Source organism: Equus quagga, chromosome 8, assembly GCF_021613505.1.
Source record: "Equus quagga isolate Etosha38 chromosome 8, UCLA_HA_Equagga_1.0, whole genome shotgun sequence".
Classification (NCBI taxonomy): domain Eukaryota; kingdom Metazoa; phylum Chordata; class Mammalia; order Perissodactyla; family Equidae; genus Equus; species Equus quagga.
Window position 1 is genome coordinate 60,650,388 of NC_060274.1, and position 16,756 is coordinate 60,667,143.

Sequence of the window (16,756 nt, forward strand, 5' to 3'; positions counted from 1 at the left end):
AAGCCTAACATTTATAAGATTTTATCATATAAAAACATCCACAGATGTGTGCAAAGATATATTTATGAGCATTTATACTGTAGCATTATTTGAATAGTGAACATGTAGAAACAACCAAATGTTTATCACTAGGGGGTTAGTTATGTAATTTATGAACTGGGACAATGACAACTTGTATCTGGCCAATTTGGGGCAAAATGAAAGTTAGAAGAGCACAGGAAGAACTGGGCAAGAGGAGAGTGGAAATAAGAAGGCAACATGGGCGCACGTGAAAATGGGCGTGAGAAATTGTATTAGCTAAAAAGAAAATTATAATTTACCCCTTTAATCTTTTTCCCTCGGTTCCTAAATATTAATCTTGTTTTTATGACCCCAATTAAGTATTTTAAGAAATTTCTTTTGCAAAATAGTGAATGCTTATAAAGCAATACAGAATAAAGTCATGAATACCAAAAGATACAGGGGAATAGATTAAAAACAAAGAAATCCAGAAGTGACTAGGTATAAATTAAGAATCTTCCCTTCACTGTCACTGCTCCCCATTTCCACGAGAGGTAATCATTGTTACTTTTGATATATATTCTTCCAGACTTTTTTCTATGTGTATATATGTGTGTGTGAAAATAATTTTTTAATAAAAATGAGATTTTACAAACTTTTTTACTCAATAATATCAGATAACTTTTTAAAAATGTACCTATAAATAGCTCCATGTCATACATTTGTAGTAGACTATAAAATGGCGTGAAATTGAATGGTGATCTGTTAAAATACTCTATTATTCAATTGTGTTACTTTACTTTTAAGTGTCACAATGATGATTAGTCAAAATTAGTCAAAAATTAGTTAAAAATATCATTTAAGTTACAATACCTATAACTCTTGACCTATCCTTTTTATTTCCCCCGACCTAAAACACATTTTATGCATGCTATAAATTTGGTCTAACAGTAAAACTCACACACAACTCTAATTCTTTCATTCTCTTTTATTTATATTTTAGTTTCCCTGTTGACTCAATGATAATTACTGAATCTGACATACAGAAAACAGTATACCCTGGAAGTTGTCTAAAACAGAACATTGATGGTACAATAGAGGTATTATATCTTTAAACTGTTACGTACACTGATTTTTTTCTTACTATCATTTGATGTCTGTGGTTTAGTAATTATCCAATAAATAGTTGCTGAGAAGTAAGCATAAAAAATATGAAGATAATACCTTATATAAAAGAACCAGAAGAGTATATAAGTAATTTAATGTATTTTCATAGCATAGGAGAAACACAGAGAAAGTTAAAATTGAGGGGTTTTCCTCCTAAACATATTCTGGTTTAAAATTTGTGCTGTTTTGTATAACATGGACTGTGTAACAAATTAGTTTCAGTGCCCTGGCCAACAGCTTGTCTTCCCACCAGGGGAGGCTGGACCAGACCATCTTTAGAATAGCATTTAGGAATCCCCAAAATTCAAGATGCTAGGGCTGGGACAGTGGATGACGTTTCTTTCAGCACATTTATATGATATATAAAAGCATCATTTATATGATATAGAAAAGCTCTTCATCTTTTACAGTATATGCCATCTAGCTAAATCACCTTCTGCCTTTCCTCAACATTGTATATATTGCCAATTTGTGGCCACTTTTCTCAAACTTATAACTGCGAACCCTGGTCTTTACTTAGTAGATTTTTCGTTCTTAAGTCCTGCAGAAAATAAAGAATGCCCTCTCTTACTCAGGATACAGAGGAGAGATGTTGGCCACATTCTTAACTCTTTCACACTCCTATATGGACTGCTGTTCAGATGACATTCAGATAATTGGTAAATAAAGAAATACTTCCATACTGAGAACGTTTGCATTCTAAAAAACCATTTATGGTTTTTTCTATTTATAAAAGTAATTTGTCTTTGTAGAAAATTGGGTACTATTAATAAGTACCAAGAAGAAAAGAAAATTTGCTTATAATTAATAAGCAAAGAAAGATGCTGTTAACATTACTTAAAATCAAATACACACACATCTTATTAATTATATTGAAGAAGTATCTTTATCCCATCCTAGAACTATATGTTAATAGTTGTAAATATATTTCTCACTTTCTGTCTTTGTTAAGTTCACAGTAGTAAGTACAATTATTTAGTAGAATTATAGACTAGAATTATTCACCAGAATTACTGTTTTTAATTAAGAGAACAGAACTGAAAATTATTTACTGAAATTTCTCAGAAGTTTTCTAAGAAATAGTGATGATCTGAGGATATTTTAGAGTAGTAGTTTAAAAATAAGTAGTGTATAATTAGTGTAAATAAGTATGTCATATTTTGCTTTTTAGTTTTCTGGTGAATTTGGAGTGAAACAGGAAACAAATATGGTTACATTGCTGGAAAGGCAATACCAAGAACGATTAGAAGAAGAAGTAGCTAAGGTAAGTTTATAGTTTGTCCAAAAGATTATTGTGGTTTATATTCTCTTTGAGCATTCAAAAAACATAGATTTTACTGATAGTAATGCACTTTATTTTTTGTTAGAAATTTTATACATAGCTCATCTTTAAGTTGTCGATACTGTTATCAACAACAATTGCCTTTAAGTACAATGTTCTGTGAATTTTTCTTTGAGAAAAGATTCTTGTGTTGATGTAGAATAGTAATTAGAAACTTCTCAGGATGCCAAAATAAGTCTTTATTAAGTTGTTACCTTATGAGTAGTACCTTACGAAGGAGTTTGGCCTTCCTTAAAGTTGGGCTATATGGTAGGAAATGAGAAAGAAAGTGGTTGGTCTTTTATATATTACCTTTGCTTACCTCCTCCCAGAGAAGTTACTGTAATCTGAGTGACTATAGATACTCTTAGCTGCTATGCCCAGAGCCATTCTTTTAAACTCTTGAATACCAAACATATCACCCAGTCTACCATTGCGATTCCATTTCTTTTGCCTTATATTCTCTTTTAAAACATGTGTACCTGATTGGGTTCTTATATTGGAACAGCTGAGTTTGCCTGCTTATTTTATAATGTTTCAAGTGTTCTAATATAACAATCCCAGTGGAGTATATGCATTTTAAAGATGGATGATAGGATATACAGGAAATGTATAAAGAATTAGGTTAAATGTAAATTAGATGAAGAGGTCAAGACCCAAGGAACTATATGGGCCATAAAGACTTATTCACTTATATACGTGAATTGAGTGTTTAGTTCTTGGAGAGTAAAGTAAACAGTGAGGCACTGACACTTTTATATAGCTATCATTGTCTAGTTCTTTAGAGAAATGCAGACTTTCTCTGGAACTTAGTTCTTACATGAATTTCTCAGGTAGAATGTTATAGCAGGGCATCATAGTATAGCAATTAAGAGCATGAGGTTTGGTATAGGATATACTATGCTCTAAATACTTAATTCTTCTGGTTTACCACGTTTATGATCTTAGGAAAGTTACTTACCTTCTGAGTCTCAGCTCCCTCATTGTTAAAAGAGGAGTATAATAGGAATAATAGTAATGCTTACAAGGATTCAGTGAACTGATACATATAAAGCACCTAGTAGATGATAAATGATATTTTTAAACTACTCTTTTTACTGTGATAATGGTGATGATATAAATATGTTTTGTAAAGCATCATTCATCGAAGCCAGTAGCAAAGCACCAAAGTGCAGATCAATGAAAACTGTTCCAAAGGCAGCCAAGGTACTGTGGTCTAAGAGACATTTGATGGCCTAGCTTGATCCTAGAATATATAGATTGTTGACATTAGTTACCAGTACTGATGGGATTATGCTCTTTCCTATACTCCTCACATTGAATCTATTAGCATAGAAATACGATGTGATATCTCTCATCTTGGAAAAAGATTGAGAACTGTTGTTTTAAAACATTGAGCACCATTCGTTTTTTGTGATTGTTGTTTTGTTTTGTTTTTGTGAGGAAGATTGGCCCTAAGCTAACATCTGTTGCCAATCTTCCTCTATTTTATGTGGGATGCTGCCACAGCATGGCTTGACAAGTGGTGCTAGGTCTGTGCTGGGGATCTGAACCTGCAAACCCCAGGCCGCTGAAGTGGAGCACGTGAAGTTAACCAGTACACCACTGGGCTGGCCCCTGGTTTTGTTTTGTTTTGTTTTTTGTGAGGAGGATTGGCCCTGAGTGAACATCGGTTGCCCATTGCCTCTTTTTTTTTTTTTTGGCACCTGAGCTAACATCTGTTGCCAATCTATTTTTTTTTCTTCTTCTCCCCAAAGTGGACCCAGGATGTAGTTGTATATTCTAGTTGTAGGTCCTTCTGGTTGTGCTGTGTGGGATGCCACTTCAGCATAGCTTAATGAGTGGTGCTAGGTCCGCATCCAGGATCTGGACCAGCAAAACCCTGGGCCGCCAAAGTGAAGCACATGAACCCAACCACTCAGCCATGGGTCCAGCCCTCAATCTGCCTCTTTTTGCTTGAAGAAGATTGTCCGTGAGCCAACATCTCTGCCAATCTTCCTCTGTTTTGTATATTGGATGCCACTACAGCAGAGAACCATTCTTTTAAAACCACAAGGTATATAGAAGAAGCCCAATAGGGATGGTGATTCCCAGTATAGATCACATTAGATTCAGCCTGTGATTTGTGTACGTACTACTGAAAATTAGACATTCATTTACATTTCACTGCCAGGCATTGTTCCAAATGCTGGAGTATAGCAAAGTGAGAAAGAGATGAAATCTTTGTTCCCATAGACCTTACATTCTAGTTGGTGCAGATAGACAATATACAGATGGTGATAAGTACTTTGAAGAAAAAGCAAACCTGGGTAATAGCACTGGGAAAATTCCATGAGGAGTGAGATGGTGTTATTTTATATAAGGATATCACAGAAGGCCTCACTTTTGAAGTGATATTAGAGGAGAACTTTGAAGGAAGTGAGCGAGTAAATCATGAAGATGACAGATTGAACACCTTTTAAGAAAGTGTGATGCAAGAGAAAGAGAAAAGTCAAGATTTAACGTATTCCAACAAGACGTCTCGGAGAGGTAGTCAAAGAAAATTGGCAAGAGTGTGAAGGTCACTTGCCCAACCGCCAGCTCTGCTGAGTTCGAGGACGGTTTGATTCAGTCCTGCCACCCGCATATTCGTGGGACCTGTTTGGTGAAATATTGTGAAATCCTGGCACATATTTATCCCCTCAGCAGATGTAACTGGTTACAGGAGGAAGAAATACAGAGAAAAGAAGCCAATGACCTGCCCTTCAGGAAAAAATATTACTCCAGGTTTTTTGACCTAAGCAACTAGAAAATTGGAGTTTGCTATTTACTTAAGTGTCAGATATAGGAGGGAAAAGACTGCAAAGGAGTAGTTTTTGAAGAGGAATGGGAAACTTAAGAATTCAGCTTTTGACCCATGAAATGTAAAGCTCTTATTAAATGTCTAAATATAAATGTTGAAGAAGTGGTTGGATATATAAATCTAGAGTTCAGGAAATAGGATAAAACTAGATATGAAAATATGGTAGTTACTATGTAGGGCAGTGTTTTTCAAACTGTAGATTGTAACTCATTTTTAAGACATGAAATCAATTTATTGGTTTGGGACCAGGATTTTAATATTAGTGGAAATTTTTAATTATATAAAGACACACAGGTACCTAGGTATGCTTTGGGTCACAATATAAAATGTTTTTTATTGTTATGTGTGTGTTTACCATGGTTGCTGTGAAACAAATTGAAGAAAACTGATACAGTGAGCAGGTAGAGTACAGGTCTGGAGAATGCCAGTGTTTAGAGGTCAGAGAAATGAGGAAGAACAAGAGATGGAGAAAGCAGTAAATTAAATATGGGAAGAAAAAAATTGCCTTACAGAAGCTAAGTAATAAAAGTGTATCACGAAGAAAATTTATTAAACTGTGTGATATGTTTCTGATAAGAAAGATTAGAACTGCAAATCAATTATTGAATTTTACAATGTGAAATCATTGCTGACTTTCACAAGGACATATTTGCTGGGGTAGTGAAGACAAACTATGATTAGATTGGATTTGAGAACGCGTGAAGGAGAAGAATGAAGAGAAACTGTTTTGAGATTTTACTTGAAAGAGGAGCAAAGAAATAGTGATAGCTAAAGGGTAGCTAACAGGTTGATGTAGGGAGTCAAGTGGTGAATTTTTGTTGTTGCTGTTTTGCTTTTGTTTAAGATGAGAGATGTCACATCGTATTTCTACACTAATAGAAGTGATTGATGAGGGAGGAACAGTTGCTGGAATAGTGTCCTTGAGTAGATCAGAGAAGGTGTGACCCCCTGGAGGGTTACCATTAGATAGGAGCGTTGCAGTTTAATCCATGATAATAGGAAGGAAGGCAGAGAATATTTGGTTCATGATTCAGGTACGTTTTCAGATCTGTTATTTGAAGCCTGTGGAAGTTCCTCTGCTGATGGCTTCTATTATTAAAATAAGAAGCTAGGTCAGCAGTTGAGAATGAGAAGGGAAGAGAAGACATGAGAGCATTAAGGAGAGAGGAAAGGGCTGTCTAGGAGAAGGAATAAGAAATGGAAAAGACAAGGGAAATTGACTAGAATCTCTCTATATCATTAAGGGCCCATTTCAAGGGTGGTGGTGGTGGTGAATTTAAAATGAAACCAGTCAGCTTGTTTGGATTTCTGTTTTTCTCCTCAGTTAAGTTCAGCTCCATAGGCACGGAGTGGGCAGAGTTCATCGTAACCACAGGTGGAGTTGGTTAGATGATATAGTAAATGGTAAAGGAGGGAATACAGGGTAGCTAAGTCTGTTTTTTTAGTTTCCAAACTACACAGTTCTTTTAATTCTTGTTGTTACTCATTTCTAATCTAAATGCATATACAAAAGAAGGTGATTTTTATACCAATTTTTCTGTTTCAAAAGCTTCCTTTCTAACTTAACATATGGTCAGATTTTTGTTGTTGGTAATCATCTTTATTGAGGTATAATTTACATACAATGAAATTCACCAATTATAAGCACAAAACTTGGTGAGTTTTAACCAATGTTTACAGTTATGACACCAACACCACAATTGAAATATAAAACATTTCTATCACCTGCAAAGTTTCTTCATAACCTTTTGGAGACAGTCTCTTCCTTTTTATATTGCTGGATTCTATTTGCTTACATTTTGTCAAGGATATTTATGTCTATAAAATTATCTGTAGTTTTATTTTCTTGTAATGTCCTTGTTTGATATCAGCATAATGCGGGCCTCATAAAATGTTGAAATATATTCCTTCTATTTTCTGGAAGAATTTATGTAAAATTGGCGTTATTTTATCCTTAAATATTTTGAAGAATTTGCTAGTGAATCAAGCTGAGCCTGAAATTTTACTTGTTGGAAAGTTTTTTTTTCTGCTTTTTTTTTCCCCTCTCCAAATCCCCCAAGTTCATCATTGTATATTTTAGTTATTAGTCCTACTAGTTGTGGCGTGTGGGATACCGCCTCAGCATGGCCTGACAAGTCCACATGCCATGTCCACGCCCAGGATCCGAACCAGCAAAACCCTGGGCCGCCAAAGCGGAACTAGCGAACTTCACTCAGCCACAGGGCCAGCCCCGGAAAGTTTTTTTTAAACTATGAATCCAATTTCCTTAATAGCTTTGTTTTATTCAGTTATTTCTTTTAGACTGAGCTTTGGTAGTTTGTGTCTCTCAAGGATTTGGTCCATTTTTTCTAAGCTGCTGAATTTATATTGGTAATATTGTTCATAATATCCCTTTTCATTTAATGTCTGTGGGATCTATATATTTTTAAAAATTATTTTATTGAGGTCATATTGGTTTGTAACATTGTGTAATTTGAAGTTATATTATTATGTATCAGTTACTATATAGACTGCATCGTGCACACCACCAAGACACTAGTTGTTATCCATCACTGTACTATGTGCCCTGTTACCCCTTTTTCCCTCCCCCCAACTCCCTTCCCTTCTGGTGCCCACTAATCTGTTCTCCTAGCCATGTGTTTATCTTCCAATAAGAGTGAAATCATGCAGTGTTTGTCTTTGTCTGGCTTATTTTGCTTAACATAATACCCTCAAGTTCCATCCATGTTGTTGCCAATGGGATGATTTTGTCTTTTCTTATGGCTAAGTAGTATTCCATTGTATATATACATACTGCATCTTCCTTATCCATTCATCAGTTGATGGGCTCTTGGGTTGCTTCCATGTCTTGGCTATTATTAATAATGCTGCAGTGAACATAGGGGTGCCTAGGTCTATTTATATTGTTGATTTCATGTTCTTTGGATAAATACTCGGTAGTGGGATAACTGGGTCATATGGTATTTCTATTTTTAATTTTTTGAGAAATCTCCTATTTTCCATTGTGGCTGCACCAGTTTGCATTCCCACCAGCAGTGTATGAGGGTTCCCTTTTCTCCACATCCTCTCCAACATTTGTTATTTTTTGTCTTGGTTATTCTAGCCATTCTAATGGGTGTAAGGTGATATCTTAGTGTAGTTTTGAGTTCCGTTTCCCTGATGATTAGTGATGTTGAACATCTTTTCATGTTCCTATTGGCCATCTTCTTTGGAAAAATGTCTGTTCATAGCCTCTGCCCGTTTTTTAGTCGGGATTTTTGTTGTTGTTGTGTGAGTTCTTTATACATTTTGGAGATTAACCCCTTGTTGGATATATGATTTGCAAATATTTTCTCCCTGTTGGTGGATTGTCTTTTCATTTTGTTCATGGTTTTCTTTGCCTTGCAGAAGCCCTTTAGTCTGATTTAGTTCCACTTGTTAATTTTTTCTTGTGTTTCCCTTTCCGGAATAGACATGCTATTCAAAAAGATGCTTCTGAGACTGATGTCAAAGAGTGTACTGCCTATATTTTCTTCTAGGAGTTTCATGGTTTCAGGTCTTACCTTCAAGTCTTTAATCCATTTTGAGTTAATTTTTTGTGCGTCGTGTAAGATAATCATCTATTTTCATTCTTTTGTGTGTAGCTGTCCAGTTTTCCAAACACCGTTTATTGAAGAAACTTTGCTTTCTCCATTTTATGTTCTTGCCTCCTTTGCTGAAGATTAGCTCTCCATAGGTGTGTAGTTTTATTTCTGGGTTTTCAGTTCTGTTCCATTGATTTGTGTGTCTGTTTTTGTACCCGTACCATGCTGTTTTGATTACTATATCTTTGTGGTATATTTTGAAGTCAGGAACTGTGATGCCTACATCTGTTCTTTTTTCTCAGGATTGCTTTAGCTATTTGGGGTCTTTTGTTTTTCTATATGAATTTTAGGATTCTTTGTTGTATTTCCATGAAGAATGTTATTGGGATTATAATTGGAAAGGCATTGAATCTGTAGATTGCTTTGGGTAGTATGGACATTTTAACTGTTTATTCTTTCAATCCATGAGAATATCTTTCCATTTCTTTATGTCTTCCTGGATTTCTTTCAGTAATGTCTTATAGTTTTCACTGTATAACTCTTTCACCTCCTTCGTTAATTTTATTCCTAGATAGTTTATTCTTTTTGTTGCAGTTGTAAATGGGATTGTATTCTTGAGTTCTCTTTCTGTTAGTTCCTTATTAATGTGTAGAAATGCAACCAATATTCTTAAGTTGATTTTGTACCTTGCAATATTGCTGTAGTTGTTGATTATTTCTAAGTTTTCTAGTGGATTCTTTAGGGTTTTCCATATATATCATATCATCAGCAAACAGTGAGAATTTTACTTCTTAATTTCCAATTTGGATACCTTTTATTTCTTTTTCTTGCCTAATTGCTCTGGCCACAACCTCCAGTACTATGTTGAATAGGAGTGGTGAGAGTGAGTACTCTGTCTTGTTCCTGTTCTCAGAGGGATGGCTTTCAGTTTTTCACCACTAAGTATGATGTTGGCTGTGAGTTTGATATGTATGGCCTTTATTATATTGAGGTACTTTCCTTCTGTACCTATTTTGTTGAGAGTTTTAATGATAAATGGATGTTGGATCTTGTCAGATGCTTTCTCTGCATCTATTGAAATGATTGTGTGATTTTTATTCCTCATTTTGTCAGTGTGGTGTGTCACATCGATTGATTTGTGGATGCTGAACCATCCATTTGTCCCTGCTATAAATCCCACTTGGTCATGGTGTATGATCCTTTTAATGTGTTGCTGTGTTTGGTTTGCCAATATATTGTTGAGGTCTTTTGCATCTATGTTCATCAGTGATATTGGCCTGTAATTTTCCTTCTTTGTGTTGTCGTTGTCTGGTCTTGGTATCAGAGTAATGTTGCCCTCGTAGAATGAGCTAGGATGCATTCTGTCTTCTTCAATTTTTTGGGATAGTTTGAGAATAGATATTAAATCTTCTTTGAATGTTTGGTAGAATTCTCCAGAGAAGCCATCTGGTTCTGGACTTTTGTTTTTTGGAAGGTTTTTGATTGCCATTTCTGTCTCATTACTTGTGATTGGTCTATTCAAATTCTCTATTTCTTGCTGATTGATTCAGTTTGGGGAGGTTGTATGAGTCTAAGAATTTGTTCATTTCTTCTAGATTATCCCATTTGTGGGCATATAGTTTTTCATAGTATTCTCTTATAATCCTTTTATTTTTGTGGTATCCATTGTAATTTCTCCTTTTTCATTTTTAATTTTATTTAGTTGCACCTTGTCTCTTTTTTCCTTAGTGAGTCTGGCTAACGGTTTGTCACTTTCGTTTATCTTCTCGAAGAATCAGCTCTTAGTTTCATTGATCCTTTCTGTTGTTTTTTTTTCTTTATTACATGTGTTTCTGCTCTAATTTTTATTATTTCCTTCCTCTGACTTTGGTCTTTGTTCTTCATTTTCTAGTTCTGTTAGCTGTAGTTTGAGATTACTTATTTGAGATTTTTTTGTTTGTTGAGGTGGGCCTGTATTGCTGAAAATTTCCCTCTTAGTACTGCTTTTACTTCATCCCATAAGAGTTGATGTGTTGTGTTTTCATTTTCCTTTGTCTCCAGGTATTTTTTGATTCCTCCTTTGATTTCCTCATTGATCACTGGTTGTTCAATAGCATGTTGTTTAATCTCCACATATTTGTGCCTTTCTGTGGGATCCTTTGTCAGTCTCGCCAGAAGTTTATCAATTGTGTTGATATTTTCAAGGATCCAGCTTTTGGGTTTTCTTATTTATTTTCATTGATTCCTGTTCTTATATTATTTACTTGTTTCTGCTTGCTTTGGTTTTAATTTGCTGTTCTTTTCTAGTTTCATGAAAGACCTTTCTTCTTTTCTAATATATGCATTTAATGCTAAAAGTTTCCCTTTAAGCACTCCTTTATGGAGCATTCCACAAATTTTCATTCAAGTATTTTATTTCTCTTATGACCTCCTCTTTGATTCATGGGTTATTTAGAAACTTGCTGTTATCTACATTTTTGGGATTTTCACATATCTTCCAGTTGATTAACTTAATTAATATAATAATGTTTAATTTCTTTGTGGTCAGACATACCTTTTGTGATTTCACTTCAGTTAAATTTGTTGTCCAAAATATGTTCTGTCTGGTTGAATGCTCCATACTTGAATGTGTATTCTGCTGTTCGAACTTTAGGTTTCCCTCTGATGTTATTTCCTTTCAGCTTAAAAACCTTAACATTAACATTTCTGTTAGAGAAGACCTGCTGACAATAAATTTGACATACAACAAATTGTATGTCGTCTAATTTTGAATTATATATTGAACATTTTGAATATTGTCTTGTGTAGACTCTTATAATCCTCTGGAGAATGTTAATTTCTTTTTTTTTTAAATAGACAGCCAGGTTAGTTTCAGACCACAAGTTGTGTTTCACTTTCCCCATACAGATCTCTTCTCCAAGTTTTGATTCCCTCTGCTGTTTGCTTGCTTTTGTTTAATTTTCAGAGTTCTCAGGTAGTTGTTTTTGTATTTTGTTCAGAGATTTTAGTTGTAATCAGTGGAAGAGAGAGGCTGTAGTGGGCTGACTTTATGCTCACCACAGTTACAAGTCTCTGTCTTGTGTATTTTTATTCTACAATTTAGATACAATTATTATTGCTTTATACCCATCACTGTTTAGATTTATCCACATATTTACAAAAAAATTTTAATGCTCTAATCCTTTTTGCATCTTAAGCCGTTCTTCCAGGATCATTTTTCTGCTTTTTGAGAGACATCCTTTAGAAGTTCTTTTACTGGTGATCTATTGGGCATAAACTCTGTTTTTATTTGTCTATTTTATGTCTTTATTTTGCTTTTATTCATGAGAGATGGTTATTTTAACCATTGGAATTGACAGTTATTTTTATGTCAGAACTTTAAAGATAACATTCATTGTTTTCTGACTTCCCTTGTTTGTGCTGAGAAAGTCCTTTTCATTTTCGTTGTTGTTTCCTCATAGGTAATACATCTCTGTTCTCTGTTCTCTGGAAACTTTAAGATCTTTCTATTTGTCCTTCTATGATTCATTGGTCTTCTTGACTTTTAGGAGTGGTATTTTCTATATTCTCACCCATTAGCTGAGCTCATGAAATATTTTCATGAAATAGCTCATGCAATATTTCCTTTCCACTGTTTCCTCCTGGAACTCTGATTAGATGTTGGTTGATCTTCTCACTCTGTCCTTCATATCTCTTTGCCTCTCTTTTGTATTATTACTCTTTTTGTCTTTCCACATTGCATTCTTAGTATTGAGAGACAAAGGGACAAGCAGATCTGATTCAAGACAGGATATTAAAGTAAAAGCCACAGCCAGCGCAGTGGTGCAGCAGTTAAGTGCTCATGTTCCACTTCAGCGGCCCGGGGTTTGCCAGTTCAGATCCTGGGTGTGGACACGGCACCACTTGGCAAGCCATACTGTGGTAGACGTCCCACATATAAAGTAGAGGAAGATGGGCACTGATGTTACCTCAGGGTCAGTCTTCCTCAGCAAAAAGAGGAATATTGGCGGAAGATGTTAGCTCAGGGCTAATCTTCCTCAAAAAATAAAATAAAATAAAGTAAAAGCCAGTCTTAGAGTCTTGATCACTAGTTAGAGAAGACTGAAGTATGTTTTGCTAAGCTCTATTGCCTGGCCCACTAATTCTTTCATCTTTCTCTTTGCTATAATGGGCATATTTTCCAGATGACATTGTCTGGAACATCATTACCAAACCCTGGATCTGTCTGAGCTAGCATGGGCATTCAGGAGGTCCAGTTTGTTAGGTGAGATGTTATAGTGAGGTTGTCTGGGCAGAAACAGTATAATATATGTAGTGTTTAAGATACTTGAGTTCTATAGTTAGCCACATTTTGATTCAAATCTCTGCTCTAACATTTATTTGATGTATGATCTTTGACATGGCTCCTAATCTTGCTACACTAAGTCTCTCAGCATTGACTCTTGCTATGATAATTATTCCTCCAAAGTCAGTTTTAGCATTGTACTTCTAGGTAGATTTTTCAGATGTGGAAGTAATAGTATAATGTTACACTTTAGAAAATAAGCTTAGGTAAGACTGCAAGATTTCAAACCCCAGCTTCCACCATTTATTTGCTTTGGGGTCAAATTACTTAATATCTCTTCTTCATTTCCTTATTTATTACATTGGGGTAATAACAGTACCTAGATTGTAAGATTAAATGAAAATAATACAAGGTTTAATAATGATTGCTGCTGCTTTTATTGTTTTGTACTACTTATCATCAGTATTATTGAAGCAGGACTTCATTCAACAGCTAGAGGACATAACATCAGGGAAGAAGGAGGCTAGCAGGACCCAAGATAGGCAAATCAGGTTCCAGAAATGACATTAAAGCGATAGTCCAATTATACAGCCTGGACCAACAGGGAAAACAGAGAAAGTTGAAGGTCAATGGGCACAAAAGTTTTGAATCCCAGGCATGCTTTCTTAGTTTATGCCAAAGCTTCCCCCATTGCAAATTATCTTTGGAGATGAGACTTGGAATAAAGTTATTGATGCAGTTGGTTCTCAAAGACTTGCACTTGTCAGAGCCAAGGCTGCTGGTGAGAATTTCTAAGTACTGGGTGGGACTGAAATAAGCATATTCAGGATCATAGTTGTAGTGGAAAGTCACATTGGATTAGATTGAATTGTATAATCTTACTTACCAATCACACAAACCTAGTGTTCCATTTCTGAGAATTTACTATAAGGAAATCAGAATGATAGACTTACAAAGATTTCATCACAGTGGTGTTTAACATAGTGTTAGTAGAATGGAATGAATTTAAATGTCAAACACAGAGAATTAATTAAAAAAATCTGTAATACATCTATATAATATGAAACTTTAAACCCATTGAAAATTACAGAGAAATGTATTTCTTGACTTGTAAAGATATTTACTATAGTTAAGCTATAAAAACGTATTACAGTATTCGAATATGACTACTTTTTTATGAGAAAAATGCATATCTGTATCTATTCATATCCGCATCTGTGTATAAAGAAGAAGAGGAAGAAGATTTGGACTGTATTTACTAAAGTGTTACTAGTGATTTTTCTTGGAAAAGAGAAATATAAGGGCTGTTATGTCCTTCTTTCTAATTTATGTACTGAAGATTAATTGTTGTTGTAGTAAGAAAAGTTTTTTAGTTTTTTTTAATTTAAAGAGGCGAGCTGTAAAATACTTTGGCATTTGATTCACTATAAAAGAGAGAATCTTTATCTCTGTATCATTTTTGCATAGAATTTCTTAGTTTAAAACCATAAGGCCATACTTTTTTTCTAATTCATATAATTTTGAGTGGTAGCTTGCTTTTTTAATTCCTGCTGGTGTTTATAAATCTAATCCTTTTTTGTTTATTTCCATAGGTCATTGTGTCAATGAGCATAGCATTTGCCCAACAAACTGAACTAACTAGAATATCTGGGGAAAAGGAAGATACTACATCATCAAAACAAGCACAGGCTCTCTGTCAGCAAGAAGAAGAACGTTGTTTAAATGAAATGAAATTATCACAGGGTCAGCTTGGTTTTCAGACTTTCAAGGCAGCAGACATGAAATTTAAAGAAGAATTTAAACCACTTAGTAAAGAGTTAGGAGAAGATGGAAAGGAAGTTCTCTTATCAAATAATGATAATCTGGACGATATACTAGAATTGAAGGACCATGAACTGACTATTTCAGAAGAAATATTCTCCAAAGATAAAACATTTATAGCCAGAGAATCTGTAAGTATGCTTCCTTGAATAGAAAGACTTATAAAAAATTGTGACTTCCTTCATTATAAAAATATTAGCAGTAATGTTGCTTGATGGAGAAGGAAAGTGCAGTCCTCCCTCAGCATCTGCAGGGCATTGGTTCCAGGACCCCCTGTGGATACCAAAATCCACAGATGCTCAAGTTCCGTATATAAAATGATGTAGTATTTGCATATAATCTATTCACATCCTTCTGTATACTTTGTCATCTTCAGATTACTTATAATGCCTAATACAATATAAATGCTATGTAGATAGTTGTTACAGTATATTGGTTAGGGAATAATGACAAGAAAAAAAGTCTGTACATTTTCAGTAGAGACACAGTCATCACAGACTTTTCCATCTGTGGTTGTTGAATCTGTGGATGTGAAACCTGCAGATATGGAAGGCCAGCTGTATCAAATCTAGTCTTGACTTAAGTTTCATATTACGAATGTATTTTATTACTTGTAAAGGTATGTGAATAAATAATTTAATATTATTAAATAAAACAAGTCTGGTTCATAGTATTCTCGATTGTCTTATACACATTGTGCATGGTAAAATATCATTGTAAGTTATATTGACATTAATTTTATTTCAGTCAATTCAAGATTAATTATACTACAATTTGGCAATATGTATAAATAAAGGATTTGTTTAATTTAATATGATAACAACACAAGAAAATACCTAACTATTTAGGAAGACAATTTAAAGCATTCTACTCTGTATGCTAATTCTCTGTCTCTTTACTTATTCATTAATGGAGGATCTGTGTCTGTACCGCAACTCTTTGTGCTTTTAACAGAAAGTAATAAATCCTACTTCTTTTAAATTTATCTAAATGCAAATTTCTGATTATGTTCAGGATAGGTTATGTCTTGTTTAGAGGCATGTTCAAAAAGTTGTCATCTCTTTATGAAGTGCAGAACTTGTGAGATATTCATGAAAACCTTTTTGATTTACCAACAACTGTTCAAGGCAGGATGATTCATTTGAGTAGTAGCTCTTCAGGAATTGAAGTCGTAGAAATCCATTAAGGAGTTGACTCCTTATGAATATGAGCTCTTATTTCCAAATAAAAATTATTGAAGATTGTCTCTTATCAAGCAGTTCTCTGTATTACCTTGATGACCACTGCATAATATAGATAAAATAGGTAAAATTTATTGTTTTATGTTTGATTTTAAAATATAAGTATTCCATTTATATTATTTCCCCATCATAAATGTTAAGAGGAATAGTGGAGTTAGAGCTTCATTAAGAGTGGAAGAAATCTTGAGTATCTTTCTTTATTCTTCTCTCTTAGAATTAGATTACCTCTAAACTAACCGATAAAAAGCTATTTTTGCTTTTGGAGAATAACATATATAATGGTAATTAACTTCATGTTGATTTGGAATTATAATTACAACAAATATCTTTTCAAATTACTTATGTTTTAGTTTAATAATGAGAATTAAAAATCAGATTCTTTAGGGGCTGGCCCAGTGGCATAGCAGTTCAGTTTGTGTGCTCTGCTTCGGCTTCCTGGGGCTCACTGGTTCAGATCTCGGGCGCAGACCTACACACCACTTATCAAGCCATGCTGTGATAGGTGTCCCACCTATAAAATAGAGGAAGATGGGCACA

At 34.5% G+C, this 16,756-nt stretch overlaps 1 protein-coding gene across 11 annotated transcripts in view; it reads left to right on the forward strand.

The window, feature by feature from the left end:
* The window catches only part of AKAP9 (A-kinase anchoring protein 9), a 159,818-nt gene that overhangs the window by 68,212 nt on the left and 74,850 nt on the right, over nt 1-16,756 (forward strand). For all 11 annotated transcript variants that reach the window (XM_046669146.1, XM_046669137.1, XM_046669139.1 and 8 more), the window contains 3 exons: nt 1,004-1,100; nt 2,339-2,431; nt 14,750-15,109. In XM_046669146.1, the coding sequence (XP_046525102.1) occupies nt 1,004-1,100; nt 2,339-2,431; nt 14,750-15,109 (550 nt within the window). The remainder of the gene's footprint in view (nt 1-1,003; nt 1,101-2,338; nt 2,432-14,749; nt 15,110-16,756) is intronic.